Source organism: Pelecanus crispus, chromosome Z (assembly GCF_030463565.1).
Source record: "Pelecanus crispus isolate bPelCri1 chromosome Z, bPelCri1.pri, whole genome shotgun sequence".
Taxonomy (NCBI): domain Eukaryota; kingdom Metazoa; phylum Chordata; class Aves; order Pelecaniformes; family Pelecanidae; genus Pelecanus; species Pelecanus crispus.
Window position 1 is genome coordinate 27,229,676 of NC_134676.1, and position 21,275 is coordinate 27,250,950.

Below are 21,275 nucleotides of genomic sequence, written 5' to 3' on the forward strand. Positions count from 1 at the left end.
TGCACTGTCTTTTGTTTTTAATATGTCAGTTATTGTCATCTGTGTAGCAGCAATTTTGATGAGTATTCTCAGAATTGAAGATGTCTGTGTTTAGTGTCTGTATGATTCATCCTGAAGACATTTGCTGTAGTTTGCAGTACAGGTGACAAATGAATACTAACTTGTAGAAATTTTATGTATGCAAATCTAAATCTTCCTCTTCCCTCTTCAGAAAGTCTTGTTGTGGAAGAAGTGGGTACTGGTTTACACAAGTGGGGCAACAGAACCTGTACCTTTCCAAAACAAAGGCAGACACTTGTTCTACTACTTATTTCCCTTTCATTTTGCCTATGCCAAAGAGAGGAGGGTGAGAGGTGTTAGGTGTTCTGAATCAGGTAGCCTGAGGCTGCTGCAGTTCCATGCCCCCTCAGACCAACCAGTAGTGAGGATGAGCATGTATTCCTGACGGGCACATACACACACATATACAACACACATGCATGTAGCCAGCTATAGAGATCAGCACAGGCAGGAAACAGCACTCTTGCAGACAAAACCAGCACCAACAGCCTTATCCTGTTGCACTCTTTGGCTGATCAAGATGCAGGCCCATTAGTGGACTTATATGTACAATATGGATCCCCCAGTAGTGATCCTGGATGCTCAGTCTTTCCAGTAACTGTCCTTGGATCCCCAGTCCTTGGCACTGGCACGTACAAGTGCACAATCCTTGCAACCCCACTGCATTTGCTGTTACAGACCCCCTTATTCAGACGCACGCATGCCCCAACCGTTTCACTCAAACACTATGAATCCCATGGTAGCAGGTTTGAGACACTCAGACTATGCAGTAAACAGCCTTTATATCCCCTTGTTTCCAGTTGTCTCCCACTGGGTGGAGAGGAAGAGGGGAGAGAAACAGACTGAAACACACAAATGGGTATCTTAGTCAACCTCCAGACCTTACAGTCTCTCCAGTAGTTAGCCTGTATGCCCTGGTCTGGTAGCCAAAATCTCCAGTTGTCTCACTCAGAGGCACACACGTGTCCAGCCCAAGACCTATGGCCCCACTTGTTTTTTTTTTAATGAGGTGAGTGCTCTCATGTGATGGCCCTCAGAGTAGCGGTGCTATTATTGAAGTTTCCCCCACCTTTGTACTCCTCTGTGTGCAGACAAGCCTTTTATCACATAACCTCACAAGACGGAATGGATTTTAAGTCCCTTCCTGCTATTTTGAGTAATTTATTTTTTGTTAGCATCTGGTTCCAGCACACAAAAGACTTTTTGGCCTGAATTGTTCTCCATACATAGAATGTCCTTTGATTTCCTGAAAGTATCAAAACTATTTTGAGGAATTTGGCAGTAATGGTCTGTTAGTGCCAGCAAGGCACAGCAGTATCTGGACAGCAGGCTATTCCATGTGATTTTAACTTAAATTGATGCTTCCATTTCTTCTTTTCATGACAGGCAAAGTTTATTTTACTAGTCCAGATTAAAGAGTTTATTGGTGGTTGGTGCAAAACTGGAAGATGCTGAAATCTAACTTGATTACTAAATGACCTTTTATCCATCTTTCATCCAATCTCCGGATATGATTGCATCTTCACATATAACTTGTATTTTTTCTTATTTCTGATTCATATGGTATCCTCTGCTTTTATGATGTCAGTGGCAAGATTTTGAAATTGTCCTTGCAAATACCATAAAAAGGTATTTTTTTACAGGAAAAAGTACAGCACATGATAAAAAATACAGCAGCACAATTTGGAGGAATTGACCTTGTTCCCTTCTAGTTTCCATGAACTCCTGACTGGTAGTAAAATGGACATCTAGCTCACATAGCAAAGGAAAACCAATGAAACTAAAGTTCTATAAAGCTTTCCCTAGTGGTTTAGAGGGCCTGTACATCCTTTACAAGTTTTCACTTCATGCAAATGTCCTAGGCATCATAATGCAAGTTTTCAAACTGCTGTAGCTGCAAATTCCACCTTACCTGGACTAGAATAAGCTTCATGGTTACTTGTGAGTGGTGTTGTAACTAACAATTGTGTCCTTGGTGGTAGGATTTGGGAACGGCTTATAGAAAGCATGTGAACTTTCACTGTCACATTTTCAAAATTTACTTGTACAAATGCCGTATCTGATACCAGTGGTTTACTGCAGGACCAAGGGAGAGAATGTAGTTTTCTGGATCACTTGAAGAAGCAGCAGTACTGGGAAGTGGTAAAGAGGCTATCAAATTAACTTGTCCACAGGCAGGCCAGTTGGCTTGCCTGCAAATAAGAGTCTTTAACAGGCAGTCTTGGCAGATGCTTCAACAAGGATCACAACTGGTAGCTCCACAATTTGGCGATACAGATCATATACTGGAGGCAAGACTGTCTTTTGGCCTATTTATAATGAGGAAGTGATTTCAGAAGACTTGCTCTGAAGTTGGTCAAAATGAGAATTCTGGAGGGGATGGATTTTTCATGTGAAGATCAGTCAATTGTTTATATACTCTCCTACATCTAAGTACTACATTTTCTGCAAGCATTTGCATAAGAAGTAACAGTTTATTCTAATAGTGGCTGTATGCTCCATCTACTTCTTGGTTTCCATGACTTCTCTACCAGTTTGCTAGTCCTGTAGTTCAGTTAGTGCTCCAGTCAGACTTCTGGATGCAGGTTCGATACTCCAATCTTCCTTGCATTTAGTGTCATGGTGTTTGGATGGATGTCTGACCTAGAAGAGCTTGTTCGTTAGTGGTTCAATCAATCCTAACAGCAGGAAGCTTACATATCAAACAGAAAAGATTTCAGGCATAGTGTGAACAGCAACATTTGTGCCCAATGCAATCAGCGTTGCCAGGTACATTGGAGTAATTTTATCGTTGAAAATGTCAGACCTCTTGCTTATTTCACTTAGAGTGCATTTCAAAGCTATTAGTGTCTTCTGTCTATCAATAGAAAACTCTTTGCAGCGAGATTTGGAAAAGGACTTTTAAAAAGTCCCATCACTAGTATTAATAGTTTTCATATTGTTACTAGTAGATGCCATTATGGGAGCAGATCACTCTGAGCTCTTTAGCCTGTCCTTTTATTTTCTCTCTGAGAGTGCTGCCTTCCTGATCTAAAACTTCAGGAAAGAGGAGGGGGATGAATGTGAATTCAGTTATCAGAGCCCTTGCTGAAGATTTTCTTGATCACATAACAAAATTGGTATTTTTCAAAGTTTCTTGGTAATACGTACTTGCTTCTTTATCTCTTTAAATTGTATACCAATTTTGAAAATTTGAAATAAGGCCTCATAGAAAGACTTTTGGCTTTTCCTCTGAAGGCTTTTGGTCCTTGGCAGAAGATCCAGTAAACCTTTTTTGACAAAAGTAGGAGTTGGAACAAAAGGTGATTGTAAAAGTACTTACGGAACAATGTGCTGTTGCTTTGCTTATGCTGATGGTGGCTTCTAACAAAGTTTTGTTATCCATTTAGCATGTTCTAGCACTGCTAGGTATTAGAGCCTTAGCGAAGTAGTATGCAGCTAGATACTCACTTTGTGAATCTGTAGGTGGAAAGGGTATACACTGAGCATTGAAACTGAAGTGTACAATAATGACCAAATACTTCCTTACTTACCTGTAATTGTATCCACGTTGAAATGATGTTTCAAAGGCATAGAACTACACATCTGTATGGCTCTTTGTACCTGCTTTCTCTTTGTATTTTCTTCTGCCTTAGCTTTCAATTTTTTAATGCTCTATAGATCCATGATGAAGCAGCAGCTGCAATGAAAAGTTGGTCGTAACCTACCTAAGAAGCAAGTTTTACAATAATGGATGTTTCTGGCAAATTTTTCTCTGCTCTTTGAATACGAAAAGGATGGTACAAAGACTGTTGTTTGCAACTTTTGGTTTTCCTCTGTTTTTACTATTTAGATAGGACTTAAAGCAGTCTATTTTTCATCAGCTTGCACACCAACTTTGTGTAGGTATACCTGAATATAATGTCTGAATTTTTGAGTTCCAATACTTCTGAATAAAATTAGTGAAGTTAACAAAGTGCCTTACTTGAAGTGTTATATAGATAATTAGATAATAAAGGTATGATTCTACTTTGTCCTGATGTTCATTCACTGCTGAATTCATTCATGCTGAAATTCCATTCTGCAAAAGCAGTGAGATACTTGTGACTTAACATCTGAAGCTCAGTCAAGTTCTCCCTAATGGTTTGGCCTCTCTTAATATTTCTTAAGTCCTAAAATTTTTATGAGTTTAAGTATTAAGATTCTTCTACAACACACATAAGTGGTAAAACATAAAGATAATCTTTATAATTTAATTTTATACTCCTTCAATTCAGTTCTATATTCCATGGTTAACTTTATTTTCAGTCAAGTTCTTTTACAATCAGTTCTTTGGAATCATTGATTTTTCTGGAAGTGGTTTCTTCAATGCACTTGGTTCCCAGCTTGTGTCTAAAGGTCAACAAACCTAATCTCTTTTAATTTCGGGTATGTCTGAACAAATGAGTAAAAAAAAAATTTATTTTTTCTTCTAGTCTTGATCCAGAGCAAAAGGAAATGTTAATTGAAGTGATAGAAAAGCTTTTGAAGGATAGAAGTACGGTAAGAAACAGTATGCTATCATGTATGCATATATTTTTAGAGTTTACTCCTGAGGTTGTCATTCAGCAGTACATAATACGCTCTCCTAACCTGTGCTGATGTGGTTTTATATGTTTTTAGATAGAAGTATCTTGTGTATTTATGCATTGTACTATGCTGTAACAGTGACCATCTCCTTTAATAAGACTGGTAATTTTACTTGCATTGTGGTATTCTTAATCTGGTTTTGTTAGCATATTTTTTATGTATGCTTCTTTAAACTTAATTTTGAAAATGAAAGTTATATAATGATGTGAATCAGTGTACAAGTGTCTATGTATAAACACTTTTTCATTGGGAAATCAGCAAGGTCATTTCAATTTGTGATACTGTAAGAATAAATTAATTCTGTATGATGCACAGTATACCTGTTGATGTCAGTCTACCTTGTAGTACGTACAACTGTTAAAAAAATGATACTTGTTGTGCATTTGTTTGTCCTTGCAAATATCCCCACTTCCAGTCTGGTAAGTAAAACCAATGTCCTAGGACAATTTCTGTAAATTTAACACTCCTGTTATATTTTGCCTGCCCTATATAGGTACAGGTTTTCTGTATGAACTCCTGGATGTCTCACAACAGTCATACACTTTATTTTTCTTCCTACAAATAAGTTCCCCAGGTTTAAGCCAGAAAGGTAATTGAACAGAGAGTCAAAGACAGAATCATAGAATAGTTTAGATTGGAAAAGACCCTTAAGATCATCAAGTGCAACCATTAACCCAACATCACCATGCCTACTAAACCATGTCCCGACATGCCATGTCTACACAGTTTTTTGAACACCTCCAGGGGTGGTGGCACTGCCACCTTTCTGGGCAGCCTGTTCCAATGCTTGACTACTCTTTCTGTGAAGAAATTTTTCCTAATAGCCGATCTAAACTTCCCTGGTGCAACTTGAGGCCATTTCCTCTTGTCCTATCGCTAGTTGCTTGGGAGAAGAGACCAATGCCCACCTCACTACAACCTTCTTTCAGGTAGTTATAGAGAGCGATAAGGTCTCCCCTCAGCCTCCTCTTCTCCAGGCTAAACAATCCCAGTTCCCTCAGCTGCTCCTCATGAGACCTGTGCTCTAGACCCTTCACCAGCTTTGTTGCCCTTTTCTGGACATGTTCCAGCACCTCAATGTCCTTCTTGTACTGAGGGGCCCAAAGCTGAACACGATATTCAAGGTTTGTCCTCACCAGTGCTGAGTACAGGGGGACAATGGCTTCCCTGCTCCTGCTGGCCATGCTATTCCTGATACAAGCCAGGACGCTATTGGCGTTCTTGGCCACCTGGGCACACTGCCAGCTCATATTCAGCCGGCTGTCAACCAACACTGCCAGGTCCTTTTCTGCCAGGCAGCTTTCCAGCCACTCTTCCCCAAGCCTGTAGTGTTGCATGGGGTTGTTGTGACCGAAGTGCAGGACCCAGGACTTCGCCTTGTTGAATGTCATACAATCAGCCTCAGCCCACCGATCCAGCCTGTCCAGGTTCCTCTGCAGGGCCTTCCTACCCTCCAGCAGGTCGACACTACCACCCAGTTTGGTGTCGTCTGCAAACTTACTGAGGGCTCACTCAATCCCCTCATGCAGAGCATTGATAAAGATATTAAACAGAACTGGCCCCACTACTGAGCCCTGGGGAACACCACTTGTGACCGGCCACCAACTGCATTTAACTCCATTCACCACAACTTTCTGGGCTTGGCCATCCAGCCAGTTTTTTACCCAGTGAAGAGTATACCTGTCTAAGCCATGAGCTGCCAGCTTCCCTAGGAGAATGCTGTGGGAGGCAGTGTCAAAGGTAGATGATATCCACAGCCTTTCCCTCATCCACCAGGTGGGTCAGCAGGTCATAGAGGGAGATGAGGTTGGTCAAGCAGGACCTGCCTTTCATGAACCCGTACTGGCTGGGCCTCATCCCCTAGTTGACCTGCACATGTCTGTTGAGTGTACTCAGTATGAACTGTCCCATAATCTTCCCTGGCACCGAGGTCAGGCTGACAGGCCTGTAGTTCCCTGGATCCTCCTTCTTGCCCTTCTTGTAGATGGGCATCACATTGGCAAGCCTCCAGTCATCAGGGACCTCCCCTGTTAACCAGGACTGCTGATAGATGATGGAGAGTGGCTTGGAAAGTTCCTTCGCTAGCTCCCTCTGTACTCTCGGGCGGATCCTATCTGGCTCCATAGACTTGTGAGTGTCCAGGTGGCATGGGAACAGCTTTCAAATAGACTTCAAATAGAAAAAAGAGTTGTAAATGAAAACATTCCCTTGTTCTTGTTCAGATTACTAATTTAGTGAGTGTAATCCTTTTTGAGTAAACGAAAGTGTTACTAGGTACCAGAGAGTGTGTTGCTTCATGTCCTGTTTGCCAAGTGTTTTTGTAACACACAGGAATGTATTGTCTGTTGTTCTAGCACAGTCCAGGTGTTCAGGATGTAAGTGGTGCTGTGCTCTAAAAGACATCTTGCAACTTCCACTGAAGGGTTACTGAAGGAGACTGTCAGAGCTTAATGGCTCAGCAGACAGTAAATCAGTTAGTTAGTTCTCCTGACTGCATCTATGCTTGACCTGTACTCGTTTGTCAGAGGCCTTTGTGCTTCTGTGGAGTTGCCCCCCCAGTGGTTCTTTGTGTGTTTTCTTTTTGTGGTTCATGCTCTTCGTGTGCATGCAATCTGTGAATGTGAGATTAGATTCTTTGTACCTGTGGAGGCATAAAGGGCTGAGAAGCCATTCCAGTTTCTTTTTATTGCTGATGGCAGGAAAATAAAATCCATGAGTTTTCACTCTGTTTCCTAGTCCTTATTGCTTATGGTAAATGGCAAGTTATCCAACAACTAGTCATTTATGCATTTACTTTAACAAGATGTTAGAGGAAAAAAGTGTAGAGTAGGTTTAGGATCTTCTTAGTAGGTTTGGATCTTCTTTTTCCCTAGCACACTGATCCTGGCACTTGGAGTTACTTATAAGGGGATTAATGCTCATTGCTTAGTATGTGCCACAATTCTGGTACCTCTGTGACACTGAATAATGGGCACTGTATTTATGAAGACACCAGCTGAAGCAATAGTCAACGTTATATTTTGTCAGCACATTCAAGAAGCTAAGAATGATGGTCTAGAATTGAGTGTTCTGGACCAGTTTGGAGACATAATATGGTTAACTGCCACAACTTTTTCCCCTCTCTGATTCCTTTTGGTCTGTTCCCTAGCAAGACCTGATGCCAGCCTGGGCTGAGACAGCTTTAGAAGTCTTCCTTTTTCAGGAAGTGATAGGAAGAATTATTAGTCTGAAAAGGAACCTTACAAATCTCTCTTCAGGGCTTTCTGAATCAAAACCAAGTATTAATATGTGCTCTTTCGTCCCAGACTCCATGGCTTGTTGTGATCTAAAGTGGATCAGTCTCTCTTTAATCCTTGATTACTCCAGGAAGACAAGTCTAGCACAGAAAAGCTTCACCTTAAGTAGTTAACTTTTGTCATGTTCCACTGAATGTTCCCAGAAAGCCTCTACATTTACTAACAGAAAGTGCATAGTGTTTTGTTAGCAGGTAATTCCAATCTGAATAAGCTTATTCTTTGCCTCTAATGGGAGAACATAGTAATTTGCTCACAGTGGAGGAAACAGAGTGCCACTTGTAGCTACTATTAGCTTTTAAAATTGGCAGAGATGCAGCTGCCTATGGGTGGTGGTCCTTATGTACAGGTGTGTACGTGTGTAGCCTATATAGCCTTAGGCTGGCTACTTCTGACATCTTATTTAAGCTCCTCTTGGGAAATTTGTATTAATTTGAACCACCTTTTTGTGTTCTTTAAGGGAAGCTGAATTTCATACAGTTGGCATAAAAGACAAAGCTCCTTCTACATACATAAAGACAAAAGCTGTTAGAAAATATTTTGCAGTCTCTGTGAAGAAAGTTAAGTTGGGTTTGTTGCCACAGGAATTCTGGAAATGGGTCTGTGCTGTAGAATAACAGCATTTTGTCTTAGTCTTATGAAGTGCATGTGTTTGATTAATGGTATTTCTCAGGTTTTTGCAGCTTCAGTTGCCTGTTTCACAGTCAGATGGCCTGAAATTTTTAGGGTGATAATGTGGAACTTGGACCACAAGTGTTAAGTATTGACACTAATCTTTGGATTCCTTCCATTTAAATGCACAGAAGCTGTTCTCTTACATCAACATTGGTCGTCATCTGATAGTTTTAATCTAATGTCAGCAGATCAGTTTGTTGGTAAAGTGATGGTGTTTTTGTTAAGTAGTGTCTTTATCAGAGTGGGAGAAGTTTGGTGACTTTGGGGATTGTTGAACATCAGTGGTTCTCTGCCATTTTTTCCCTTGCTGGAAATGTCAGGTTACTTTTGGCATTTCTGTGTACTTACGGGCTGATAATCCTCAGACAAGCCATAATCATAGAATTGTTTAGGTTGGAAAAAGACCTTTAAGATCATCCAGTCCAACCATTAACCTAACACTACCAAGTCCACCACTAAACCAGTTAAGGGTAGAGTAATTGATTTCATGTTTCCTGGCTTGGTGGCTGGATTATTTTTTGATGAAAGTTAAACTAGGAATCATTAAGGTTGGAAAGGGCCTCTAAGATCATCAGTCCAACCATCAAACCACCACCACCATGCCTACTAAACCATGTCCCGACATGCCACATCTACACGTGTTTTTTAACACCTCCAGGGATGGTGGCACCACCACCTCTCTAGGCAGCCTGTTCCAATGCTTGAACACTCTTTCAGTAAAGAAATTTTTCCTAATACCTAATCTAAAACTCCCCTGATGCAACTTGAGGCCATTTCCTCTTGTCCTATCGCTAGTTGCTTGGGAGAAGAGACCAACGCCCACCTCACTACAACCTCCTTTCAGGTAGTTGTAGAGAGCAATAAGGTCTCCTCTCAGCCTCCTCTTCTCCAGACTATGCATTGTATATAACAACTGTATCTGGGAAAATCCACCATGTGTTTTTTTTCTGTTTGTTTGGTTTTTTCTTATTCCGTCTGTTTTAGACATTTTTGGAGGGAGAGTGTAATTATTAACATTAACGATGTATATCAGTTCAGTGTTGTTCAAGTGATGTTTGAGACTTTACTTTAATAAAAAGTAAATTTTTACTCATAATTTGTTTATTTTCTGTAACCATTTGACCTCAAGGAGGGTTTTTGAAACTTAATGAAATAATGTCTGCATTAAAGTGAGATAGAATAGCTAGTAAACATAGATGCCTCTAAATTTATGTAAACCAGAACTTGTTTTTCCAGAGAGAACATGCTATTGTGGATTATTAATGCAATTTATGTTGCACAGAAAAGGCACAATGTATTTAAATTAGTTGGAGTCATTTTGCATTTGAAATAGCAAGAAACTGTCTGGATGGGAATTTTACTACAGTAAAATTAAGCCATTTTATCAGACTGTACAAAATGTGTTCATTTTTTAGGTCTCAATCTGTAAATTTGAATATAAGCTGAGGTAGGCAAAACTTAAAATAAGATGAGATCTAACCTTAACCTAGCACTTCATTAAAATTTCCAGTGAGATAAATGAAAGATCCCTCTACTCCTTAAGTGACTTAACACAAAGATTCAATTAAAAGCCAAGCTCTCGGTTAATCTAAGATGCAAAATTATCAGGTGCAAACCATCGTTAACATACCCTCAAGGGTAGCTAACTGGGAATTAGAGTGTCTCAACAAAGCTGTGGTTTTATGCCAATGTATTTAATTTCTAAACAGATAACATGCTTACAAGTATTTTTATTATGGAGAGTTAAGAAGCTCCTAGTTTTGTTTTTACCTTTGCTTTGCAGAAGAAAGTACCTCAGACTTTGATAAACATGTACAAGAGCATGAATGCCTACTCCTTTTATTTTTCTAGTAATTCTAGATAATTGAGCAGCTGACATGATTTTATGTAGAAAGGAAGATAAGAGCATGTGTGTATTTTATGCTAAAATGATTTTCTCAGAAAGTAATACAGCTAGACATGTAGTCATGTGTGAAGGTATAATTGGGTATTTTAGAGGAAACTAGTTCCCTTTTTCTTTTTGGTTGATTCTGTGTCACTTCATTCTAATTCTATTTTTTCTGTTCACTTAACAAGCCTGATGATCTAGCTTTGGGGCATAGGGTTGAAGGCAGGATTTGTTGCTTAAGTTGGTTTTGGCATACTGTGAAAGACTAGAACTGCATTGTGTTTGTAGACTGTGTATTTTAGAACCCCGATTCTGTAAACAGCAATAAAAATAAAGTTCATTAATGATACCTGAGTTACAGCAGTTAAAAAAAAAAAACAACAAACCATGTTGATATTGAAAAGGAATCATGTCTCTTGTCCAAACCTGTAAAGCAAAAAGAACTTTACTTGCATTCCTCAGTCCAAACTAAAATGTCCCGAAGATGTATCTAAAGCTGCATCTAAAACGAAAAGGTAGAATGTAGACCTGTAGCTGGGATGTAGTTGTCTGAATGCTGGGCATATTAAACATGTCCAGATTTATTGCAGGTTGCCATCTTTAACTTTGATCTGAATTTATTTTTTTGGGGCAGAAACCTCTGGTGTAAGGAAGGTTTATGATGTTTGTGTGGAAATACAAATGCATGTGCTGGATGATAAAATGAGGGGTTTTTTTCAGCCCCATCCAGAGAACTGGGTCAGTATGTGGCCGCATATATTTTGTGCTCTCGTGTTCCAGTAGTATATAGATAATATAGAGAGTGTAGTGCTGCTTTTGATCTCTTCTAAGACAGAAGAATGTTAGAGGGAAATTTCAAAACACGTTGGCCAGGCTTGCAGATGCTCATTGATTCCCAAGTATGCACTCCTGATGTTGTGTCCCCAGAAACCTCTGTTGTGAAGTAATATGGAAAGGGATAGAGGCAAGTTTTGGGTGAAGACTGACAATAAATTAACTTATTGCATGGAATCTGTTTATTGTTAATTAAGATTTACACTCTTTTCTAAAGACTAAATTTTCCTTTAGCCTCTGCTTAATCATATTTTTTCCTTTAATGAGAATATTTTAATCACATTAAACTACTTCTAATACTTACATTTATTATTCTGTTCTGGTGTGATAATTTACTCCTAAATATAACATGCAATTTAGTATGAATTCTGTTTTGGGGGTGAAAAGACTTTATACAAACGTGGGTATTGAGATTTCTTTTGCAGACTGCATGGTTACTAGATGAAGTGCAGATTCTGGTGAAGTGAGACCCCCTAGATTAAAAAATGATCCTAGGAATTGGTGATGGCTTTGCAATGAAGATCTTTATCTTTTAAACTAAAGCAGTGTGTTCAGGGATAATGCGGAAAGAAAGCTGAGCTCTCTACTTTTCAACAGCAGGCTTCTGTTAATAAGTTAATGTTTTAGTTTAAAACCCAAATGTGTGGATAAGACAATGTTTTCTTATTGATTTAATGTTGGTAAAGGCTTCACTTCTGTGGAAAAAAATTACTGAGTTTCTGCAGATGTTTTATTGTGATAGATCTATTATCCAGCTATTAGAAGATAAATGACTGATCTTTTCCAGTTTCCTTGCCTCCAGAAAATTGAAATAAGAAGGGGAATATCATTTGGGCTGTATGATTAGGGCAGGTGGGGTGGCCATTAATTTGAGAGAGGAATCTTGGCAGCATAGGCCAACTTGCACTGTATTATCAATCAAACCTCGATGCACTTCTTGTGATGACCCAGCACTCAGGTTTTTGCAGCGTTAATTAGAATTCATGACAAAATAGATGCAAGGAAACGTTTTGTACCCTTCATAATTTTATAGAAAATTTATTGTTATTAGAGGAACCATTTGCTTAGTGTGATTTTTTTCATTACCAGCTTGTCAACTAGCATAGATAATCTGGAGAAAATATGAACTCCATAGATTGGGTGTCACTTTTGTTGATGGTTCATGTAGTTTACCTTGGAGCACAGCTAATGGCTGAAGTTCATAGCAACAGCACAGAAAAACGTGGCAACCAGTGGAAGACAAATGAACCATGTTTATTGCTTTAATATAAAAAATACATAAATGGAAAGCAGCATTTGAATTTGATGAGCTCATTGCTAGTTTTGTTGGAATGATTTATATTTTCTCCTCATACAAAAAGCTACTATTGACACAGTGAGATGGAAATTAACTGACTGTTTTTTGGAAACCGATATTTTTTGGTTTTATATTCTGATTGGATCATTTTGTTTTAATTCTAAATATTTTTATGGAATGTTGAGCATTTAATAAACAAATATTATTAGCTGTTCCTCTGATGTTTAGATGTATAGTAGGATCATACTATAGGGGAAACTGTCAACTGGAAAATAATCTCTTATTAAGAAAGCATTAGGAAATTTTCTCAGATAAATTCTCTTGTTACCAGTGCATTTCCGATCTGTCTTACATTCTCACTTTTTTTTTTCCCCTTTCAAATGAAAAGCCTCATTTTGGAAAATGCAATAATGGGGAGAGGGGCATGATCTTAAATAGTGTCATGATGTATGGCAATTCCTGTATTAACTTGTAAATCTAGGGACTCGCTGCAGGAATAAAATGCTTGTTCATCCAGTGCACCTCTTGGATTTCATAGAGTATGTTCAAATTTTTATTAATATCTTTTAAGCCTTCACAAGTGACAGCATTCTCACTGTAAACTTGAGTAGGTGACTGATGGGAATTGAAATAAGTAACTATTTAGAATTCTTGTATTTCAGTATGACTATTTCTTTGTATCAAATTGTTGTGGTTTACTCATAGTAACTGAACTTGTTAAAAAGCCAGCACTGTTCATAGGATACGTGCTCAGTTTTAAAAGATCTAAACTAGTGTTATATGTATTATTTTGTGTCAGCTTTCAAACTATATCATATCCAAATGAATGAGAAATACAGCAAAATGTGTGTGCAGTACTAATAACAGTAAAAGGCAGGGGTATGCACTCCAGAACTACAGTCAGACACCAGCATCTGTGTTGTCCTTCACCTATGAACCTAAAAGGGTGTTTTTAGATGTTAGGCTGCAACTATTCTTGTAGGCATAAATCAACCTGTGTGTCAGTTTCTCTCCCCACCTCCATCTCTCCCTCCTTTTCTCCCCTTGTATGTCAAACCTGTCAAGAGACCCTATAGTGTCTTACAGTGTGGAGGAATAGAATACCCATAATAAAGTCTATGGGACAATGACCTAAAAAAAGGTCTCTATGGTCTGAAAGTGTCATCCCTTTCTTCTAAAATTTCAGATCCATCACACTGTCCTCTGCAAGTTGGCCTTAACTGTAGGTCAGAGTTTTGCATCCTGATAAAATTGCTTTGCTGCAAGCAAGTTCTAACACATCAGTCTTCCCACCCTTCCTCTCTTCCATCCTCAGCTTATCTGGCCTAATTGAATACCTACTTAGGAGTGATAGTGATTTGCCTGGAGTTAACCACTGTCTTCTGCTGAGCTTTGAACCCACACCTAAACATCAACTCACAGCAATTTTTAATTGCAGAATAGCTCACTGCAGCACGTTGTTGCGAAGAAAGTTTAGTACAACATAAAAAAAAGAGCTTTTGTTTCTGTGATACAGCAAAAACCAGCAAATTATTTTAGATGTAAAGTGTGTTTTATTTAACTCTATCAAATAATCAAATTTTGCTCCCTGGAATGAGTTGTATACTTGCTGGGACCAGCAGGTACCAGTATGTGGACGGGGCTGGAGACAATAAATGCAACTTCACGTTTATTCTTATTGGTAATTCATAAAATCCCCACAGAGCCTGAAACTTGTTTAGCATAATAGCAAGACTATATTCTGAGCTGTTTTCTTTCAATTGTAACGTTGGGCACATACTAATAAACGAAATGTCAGCCAAATACAGGGAGAAAAATGTAACATATGAATATCATTGTATTTAATATTTCTCAAAAAGTACCATTTCAATAAACTGCATTTCTATTTAATTGCTTACTTTAAGTCATTGGGGAAATTTTAGAGGTTGAAATGCAGATCCCCAGTGCTCAGATAGAATATGACATTAATTTGCTGCCAGAAGGCTATACTGCATGCATGCTAACTGCATACATATCAGCTGCTTCATATAAAGTCTCATCATTTTAGTTATTTGACTTAACACGTGCTCTGACACAAAACAAATCTTAATTAAAGCAATTAGAAGAGAAAGAACAGTAATTCCAGGCACACAATGACATGTCCTTATAATGCATGGTCAGCTTTTGAGGTTTTCCCACAGTTCAAGTAACCTGCTGCCAGAATTTTAACAGGAACCCCAATATATGTGTCCTTTCTTCATTTTTAAAAGAAAATACGCCATCAGAAGGTTTCGATAAGCCTTGAGGTGTTGGAATGTTGAGAATCTATTTAATTTTCTCATGAAAACAAAGGTGGTTTTATAATCATAGTCAGTATGAGGATGTTTGTGTGTATATATAAAGATTTATTTCTTATCAAGGCAAAAAAAAAAGTGTGAGGACATAGCAGGGTATACATGATCCATTCCTGTAACTTTGGAACTGGTAGGGAAGTGCTGAACAACATGCAGAAATTCTGCTTGTCTTCTTTGAGGAAAAAGAAGTATTAATATATCTCTGTATTGTATTGCTGATTTTTATGCCTTTTTTTGCAAAGTATATGCATGAAACTCTAAATACAAAATTTCTTATGTTGGTTAATTTGGCCATATCGAGAGAGAAGTTTGGATCCCAGTAGTGCTGGGGAACTTACCCCAGCTTCTCTTTAGTTTGATCACACCAGTGTTGATAAGAGAATCCCAATAGACCTTGTCGGGCATATGGCTGTATTAGACTTCTTGTTGTTTCCTGTTATTTCTGAGTTAATTGCAAGTTCTCTGATAATTTATTTGGAAACTATAACTGTAAGAAAAAAAATTTATGCTTACATTGCACTGTGTCTTCAGGGCTGGGAGCTAAGATTTATGTGTGTAATAGAAACAGCAAATGTTTTCTCTGTTCTAATAAACTTACCCCAATTCTATTTTAAATAAGATACCACTTCTGTGGGCTTGGGGTTTTTTGTTGTTGTTTCTTTTCACTGAATAGAAACAATTTGAAATTGCTGAGAATTGCTAGTATTAATTCTGATTCTCACTTGTGGATGAACTGTAGAAGGAACACTGACCTTCTGGTTTATATTTTGTTTTCTAGCTGGTAGCTGGGAGCGTTGTGATGGCATTTGAGGAAGTGTGTCCAGATAGAATAGATCTGATTCACAAGAACTACCGAAAGCTCTGTAACTTGTTGGTTGACGTGGAAGAGTGGGGTCAAGTTGTTATAATCCACATGTTAACTCGATATGCACGTACACAGTTTGTAAGCCCATGGAAGGTAAGTTTGTGTCTTTTTAAATTACTGTGGTGTGTTTGCATTCTGAATTATTTCCATTGTTGGATATACGTAGTCTTTTAAGGTGCATTTTTATGCAGACTTTAATAAAAATAGAAATCAAATGTGTAAGTTTTAGCTCTCTGAGGCTTTACTAACACAAGGCATCCACCCTTCTTCAGTGCACACAAATTCTCCTTCCAGGCTGTAACCTGTTCTGATTTACCCCGGGTACATCCCATGGGCCGTGGGAAGCAGAGAGAGTCCTTTTTCTGTGGTTCTTTGAGCAACATGTCTCTTTGCTCTGGGGGATTTTACGTGAGTCAGAGCTAGGAAGGTTTGCCATTCTGTCCTGAAACTGGGTAGAATCTGCTTTCTTTGTAGATAAGAATACCCAGTATCACAGCAAGGTGAACATTACATTACTTGTCTAGGCTTTGTTAATGTGCTGAGGGACTGTGTGGAGACTTGAATATATATTTTTGAAATGTGCAATGTAAAAAATATTGTGGTATTTTCATTTATATTATGTAAATATGAGTATACTCTTACTTAAAATTTATAAAAAGGGACATTCAAAATATAAATCCTATCACTTCTGACAACAAAGAGGTAGGCAGCTCAAGAAATTCATGCTAGTAACATTCGTTTCAATAGGGATTGAACTGGATAACAATTTGAATTAAAAGACGGAATACTTTTGGAAAGAACTGTATAAAATTGCTCCACAGCTCTGGTTGTTTGCACGTATTACAGGCTTGGGAGTGTTACTACTGTTAAGTTTTACCATTTAATTTGAAACTAATTCATGCTTAAAGATGTACATATTCTTTTTTTTATATATATATACTCTTTTACAGCAGTAGTTGGAGATGGACTTTGTATAGTTGCACAAAAAGATGTTTGGGGTACCTACTTGTAATGAATATAAGGTGATCCCAGAACTTTAGAGAATGTTTCATAATTTGATTTTTTTTTTTTTTTTTTTAATTATTATTAGTTCTCTGTATTTCTTTAGACTGAAGTAGTTCTGCTATAGCTCGGCTAATGTCTCTTAACACTTCTGTTCAGGCATTGTTATTTCAGTGCAGATTATTGTGGTTTGTAATTAGCATGTTAACAATTTTAAAGGTTTCTTTTTTTCAGCATTGGAATACAGAATGACACCAGCTATCACTGAGTTCTTTCAGACTCTGTCTTTTAATACCGTTTGCTTGGGAATCAGACTGAAACGCAGTAGCATACTATGTTAATACATGTATAATTTATTATGTGAAAATAATTATAAGGAGATGTATTTGGAAAACCAGCTAATTTCAGCCTGATTTAGTTTACAGTTACAGTCACTTCTTAAATAAGCACGGGTTGTAATGATTAGAAAACTAGAAGCACAGCAAAAATGTCTGGAGTAGAGTCATATTTTTCCCATCAGTTGGGTTCTGGAGCTCCCTTTTTCTTTTCAGATGAAAATTAAATTGTTTGTAAGAACATGTCTTTCCAGAAAATTGCTTAAAATAAGGAAAGTCTTTTTAGATAATGAGACACTTAAGTAATATGTTTTCCTAATGTCCTTGAGGCAGAGTGTTTATTACATGTTGCTTATTGAAAGTAAGTAACTTGCATTCTTCTCTCTGACCTTTAGAAAGAATCAAAATTGATAATTTGCTTTGCCAAGAGCTACACTTTCACAATTGATTTAAGCTAGTTTTAGTCTGTGATCGGACAAAGTAAGAGTAGAAGAGGATGATGACCTCCTGTCTTGGACTGAGAGTTTGGAGGTCTTGATGGGATTAGGTTTCTTTAGGAGTCTAATGTACTTTTTTTCACTGAAACCGGATGGATGACAGTTCTTGCTGTGGCTTCTGCTCTAGGAGTGTAAAAGGTTTGTGTAACAATACTGCCTGTGTCAACATAAAATTAGTCATCAGTGGTATAGTATTAATAACACTTCGTTTCCACTTTCATGAGCTTCAGTGCAAAATTTAGTTTGTCTACCAACTCAGCAATTAAATTAGCAGATTTTTTTTTTCTGGGGCTAGTTGAAATGCATGCCTTTGTCAATAGGTTCTTAAATGAGCTCATCATACAACAGGGCATCTTGTGTAGTAGAAGAGTTTTTTAATTTAGCTTATTTGCATCATTATGGATCAGTATTTAGGTTGTTTATATGTAAATGTATGATTTGAGGAACAATTAAGTGTTGACAAAGTAGATTGCAGTCATATCAATTGCAGTGCATTTTCCATAATTTTTCTAACTGACATCTTTGATGATAAATAGTGGATGCCAAGTCAAAGCCGATTATACAGTGCACTAGGAATTCATGGCGCTGTCAGGGAGAAGACCGATTGACTTTAAATTTACATATTAATGAGAAGATTTGTTAAGAGGGTGCTTGACTATAGAAAATAACAGCATATTTATAGGGCACGACACTTTATAAATAAAGCTGATGCAGGAAAATGGAAATTAAACCTATCAGATTAATAAATTCAAGGCTCCTAAAATGCATATTTGCATTTTTATTCACTAAAATTTACCTTACTTTTTGAGAAATGTATGCTGCTTTTGTTCAAGTTGAGCTAATTCCCAACAAGTAATGGTGTAATGTTTTGAACTGATTTCTTGTGCATTGAGCTAATTCCCAACAAGTAATGGTTTAACATTTTTAACTAATTTCTTGTGCATTTAGAAACCTGAAGAAAAATTTGGAATACTTAACAGTTATGGAGAAAGATCCTTTTTTTAAATCAATGTGCTTAAAATTGTTGCAAAACTTTAATCGAATTACCTGTTAACCAAGAATACTTAGTTTTATATTCCTATTTTTAGCTTCTCTGAAGGGTAGAATTTTTAATTCTCATCATGAACACTGTGAGGAAGAATGTCCTTAGTTTATCCTATTTGTCTTGAAATACTTAGAGGGTGTTTTTGAAGCAGTTTCATTTGAAGTGAATAGCAGTTTCGGAATAACCTTTTTTCATATGAACTGTATTCACCTTTAGCATGTATTAACTGGAATGAGAGCAAGACATTCATATTCTGGAGTGAAAATACCTGCTCAGGTCTAACTAGGAAGAACAGTTTCCTGCCCTTGTCTCAGGAGTTGTCGGGACTGCTGAGTTGTTTGCGAACAGCCTCTGAACCGTTACAGCTTGCAGCCTAATACATGAAGATATTTAAAATAAAGTTGCTGTTGGTTTCCATGAATGTGGTGAGTTGCAGTCTAGCAGTTCAGGAACTGATTTTCAAGCTGTTCAGCCATCTCTTTTTCTGCAAGGAGATGAGGATCACAGGAGGTAGTGACTGCTTCAGCTGTCTTGGTATATAGATCCACCACCAAATGTGCGTGCTGTGTGGGAGGGTGTCTTCGAAAAACAGCTGACTTGGTCAGAAGTTTTGTGGTCATTGTAGAGAGCAAAATGGAGCTGGGAGCTGCAGTCTTGCAAAAACCAGTGATTCTTGGGACTGCTCAGCTTCCTTTCAGACAACGGCAGGTTACAGAAATAAACTTTCTTGGTGTTCAATTAATATTGGAAAAAAATGGCGAATTCAGATTGATTATGGTCTTCAGTCATAACAAGGTTATTTATAAACAAGTACTTCCGAGAAGCATGTCTCAAGCTTAAACTTTTAGGATTAATCATTGAAGTATTGCTCAATTTAAAGTGCTCAGAATTTGCCATAACGGGGGGGGGGCAGGGCAGAAATTGAGTCCAAAGAAAATTATCTAACAGAATAAGGACTTTAGGAGAAAAAAAGCAAGTCTTTGAACCTATACACCTAAAACCATGAATCATGGAAAGCAGCTTGGCTCTTGAGGAATTACAGGAAGAAACACATTGAAAATATTTATGTTGATTGCTAGCTCTGACAAAATATTGAGGTCCCTTCTGACCTCAGCCATTCTGTGATCTCTAGTCTTTTGTTAAATGCCTTAAATGTTTCCTGCTCTTGTAGCTTTTTCTTAGTATCTTATAGTTATGAATTCTTAGTGTATTCCATAAAGGCCATGGTTATGTGTGATGGAATCAAGTGTCTAATGGCTACTTAAGATGGCTTAGCAATGTCTAGTACTGCTCTAAGTAAGTATGTATTTTTTGCTCCCCGTCTTGGGGTACACATTGAGTGAACTGTAATTGTAAATTATAAAGCTTCAAGCACAGCGTACAGGGAATACTGTCTATCCTTAATTTTTGTAGAACTTGTTACCTCTGTAAAGAGTATTCTGAATCGGTTCTGCTGGGTTATTGCAGGAGAGCATAATAAAACTTCTAAAGCCTGTCTGAGAGGCTGAGAATGGAAGAAAGGAAAGGTGTATTCAGGTTGATAGTCTGTTAACTAGGTGGATTACCTAGATAAAGTGATAAAAATGAAACAAGCTAAAGTACTTTAAAAATATTCTGTATGTAAATCATTCATTTAATAATTAATCAACCTGAATACACCTTTCTCCTCTTCTGTTCTCAGCCTCTCTGTAGAGCATTTAGAAGTTTTATTATGTTCTCCTGCAATAAGATGATGAGTAAGGAGACATAGATAGTTGAACACATCTAAGAAATATTGAGAATAGGATTCAATCTTTTAGGATCAAATTAATCAAGATATGTTATGTATTAGTACATTCTAGACCTTACTGAAGTTTCATTGTAGATATTTGTGCTGTGTGGTTCTACCAGATGATAGTTTTGCTGATTTCTTTTTTTTCATTATTTTTTCCCCTGCCTTTCTCGAATATTATTTTTTTTTACATGGCTTTGGTTAGCAGCAATTTAAGATTTATTAATATTTTTGAGATAGATCAGAGTATTAGGTTGTATAATTCTTAACAACACTTAAGTATCAGCCAATTTGAAACAGCTGTTGGATGGAATTTGTTATAATCAAGACAGCACCGCCCTAAAAGATTATGAGGTCAGATAATTTCATAGAATCACAGAATGCTTTGGGTTGGAAGGGACCTTTAGAGGTCATCTAGCCCAACCCCCCTGCAGTGAGCAGGGACAGCTTTAGATCAGGGTGCTCAGAGCCCCATCCAATCTGACCTTGCATGTTTCTAGGGATGGGGCCTCCACTACCTCTCTGGGCAACCTGTTCCAGTGCTTCACCACCCTCATTGTAAAAAATTTCTTCCTTATATCCAGCCTAAATCTATTCTTTTTTAGTTTAAATCCATTATTCCTTGTCCTGTCACAACAGTCCTTGCTAAAAGATTGTCCCCATCCTTCCTATAGGCCCCTTTAAGTACTGAAAGGCTGCAATAAGGTCTCCTCAAGCCTTCTCTTCTCCAGGCTGAACAACCCCAACACTCTCAGTCTGTCCTTGTAGGAGA

The 21,275-nt window shown here is 37.8% G+C and overlaps 1 protein-coding gene across 5 annotated transcripts in view; it reads left to right on the top strand.

Moving 5' to 3' along the window:
* The window catches only part of AP3B1 (adaptor related protein complex 3 subunit beta 1), a 171,790-nt gene that overhangs the window by 28,116 nt on the left and 122,399 nt on the right, over positions 1–21,275 (top strand). For all 5 annotated transcript variants that reach the window (XM_075725902.1, XM_075725903.1, XM_075725906.1 and 2 more), the window contains 2 exons: positions 4,515–4,581; positions 15,767–15,946. In XM_075725902.1, coding sequence (XP_075582017.1) covers positions 4,515–4,581; positions 15,767–15,946 — 247 coding nt within the window. The remainder of the gene's footprint in view (positions 1–4,514; positions 4,582–15,766; positions 15,947–21,275) is intronic.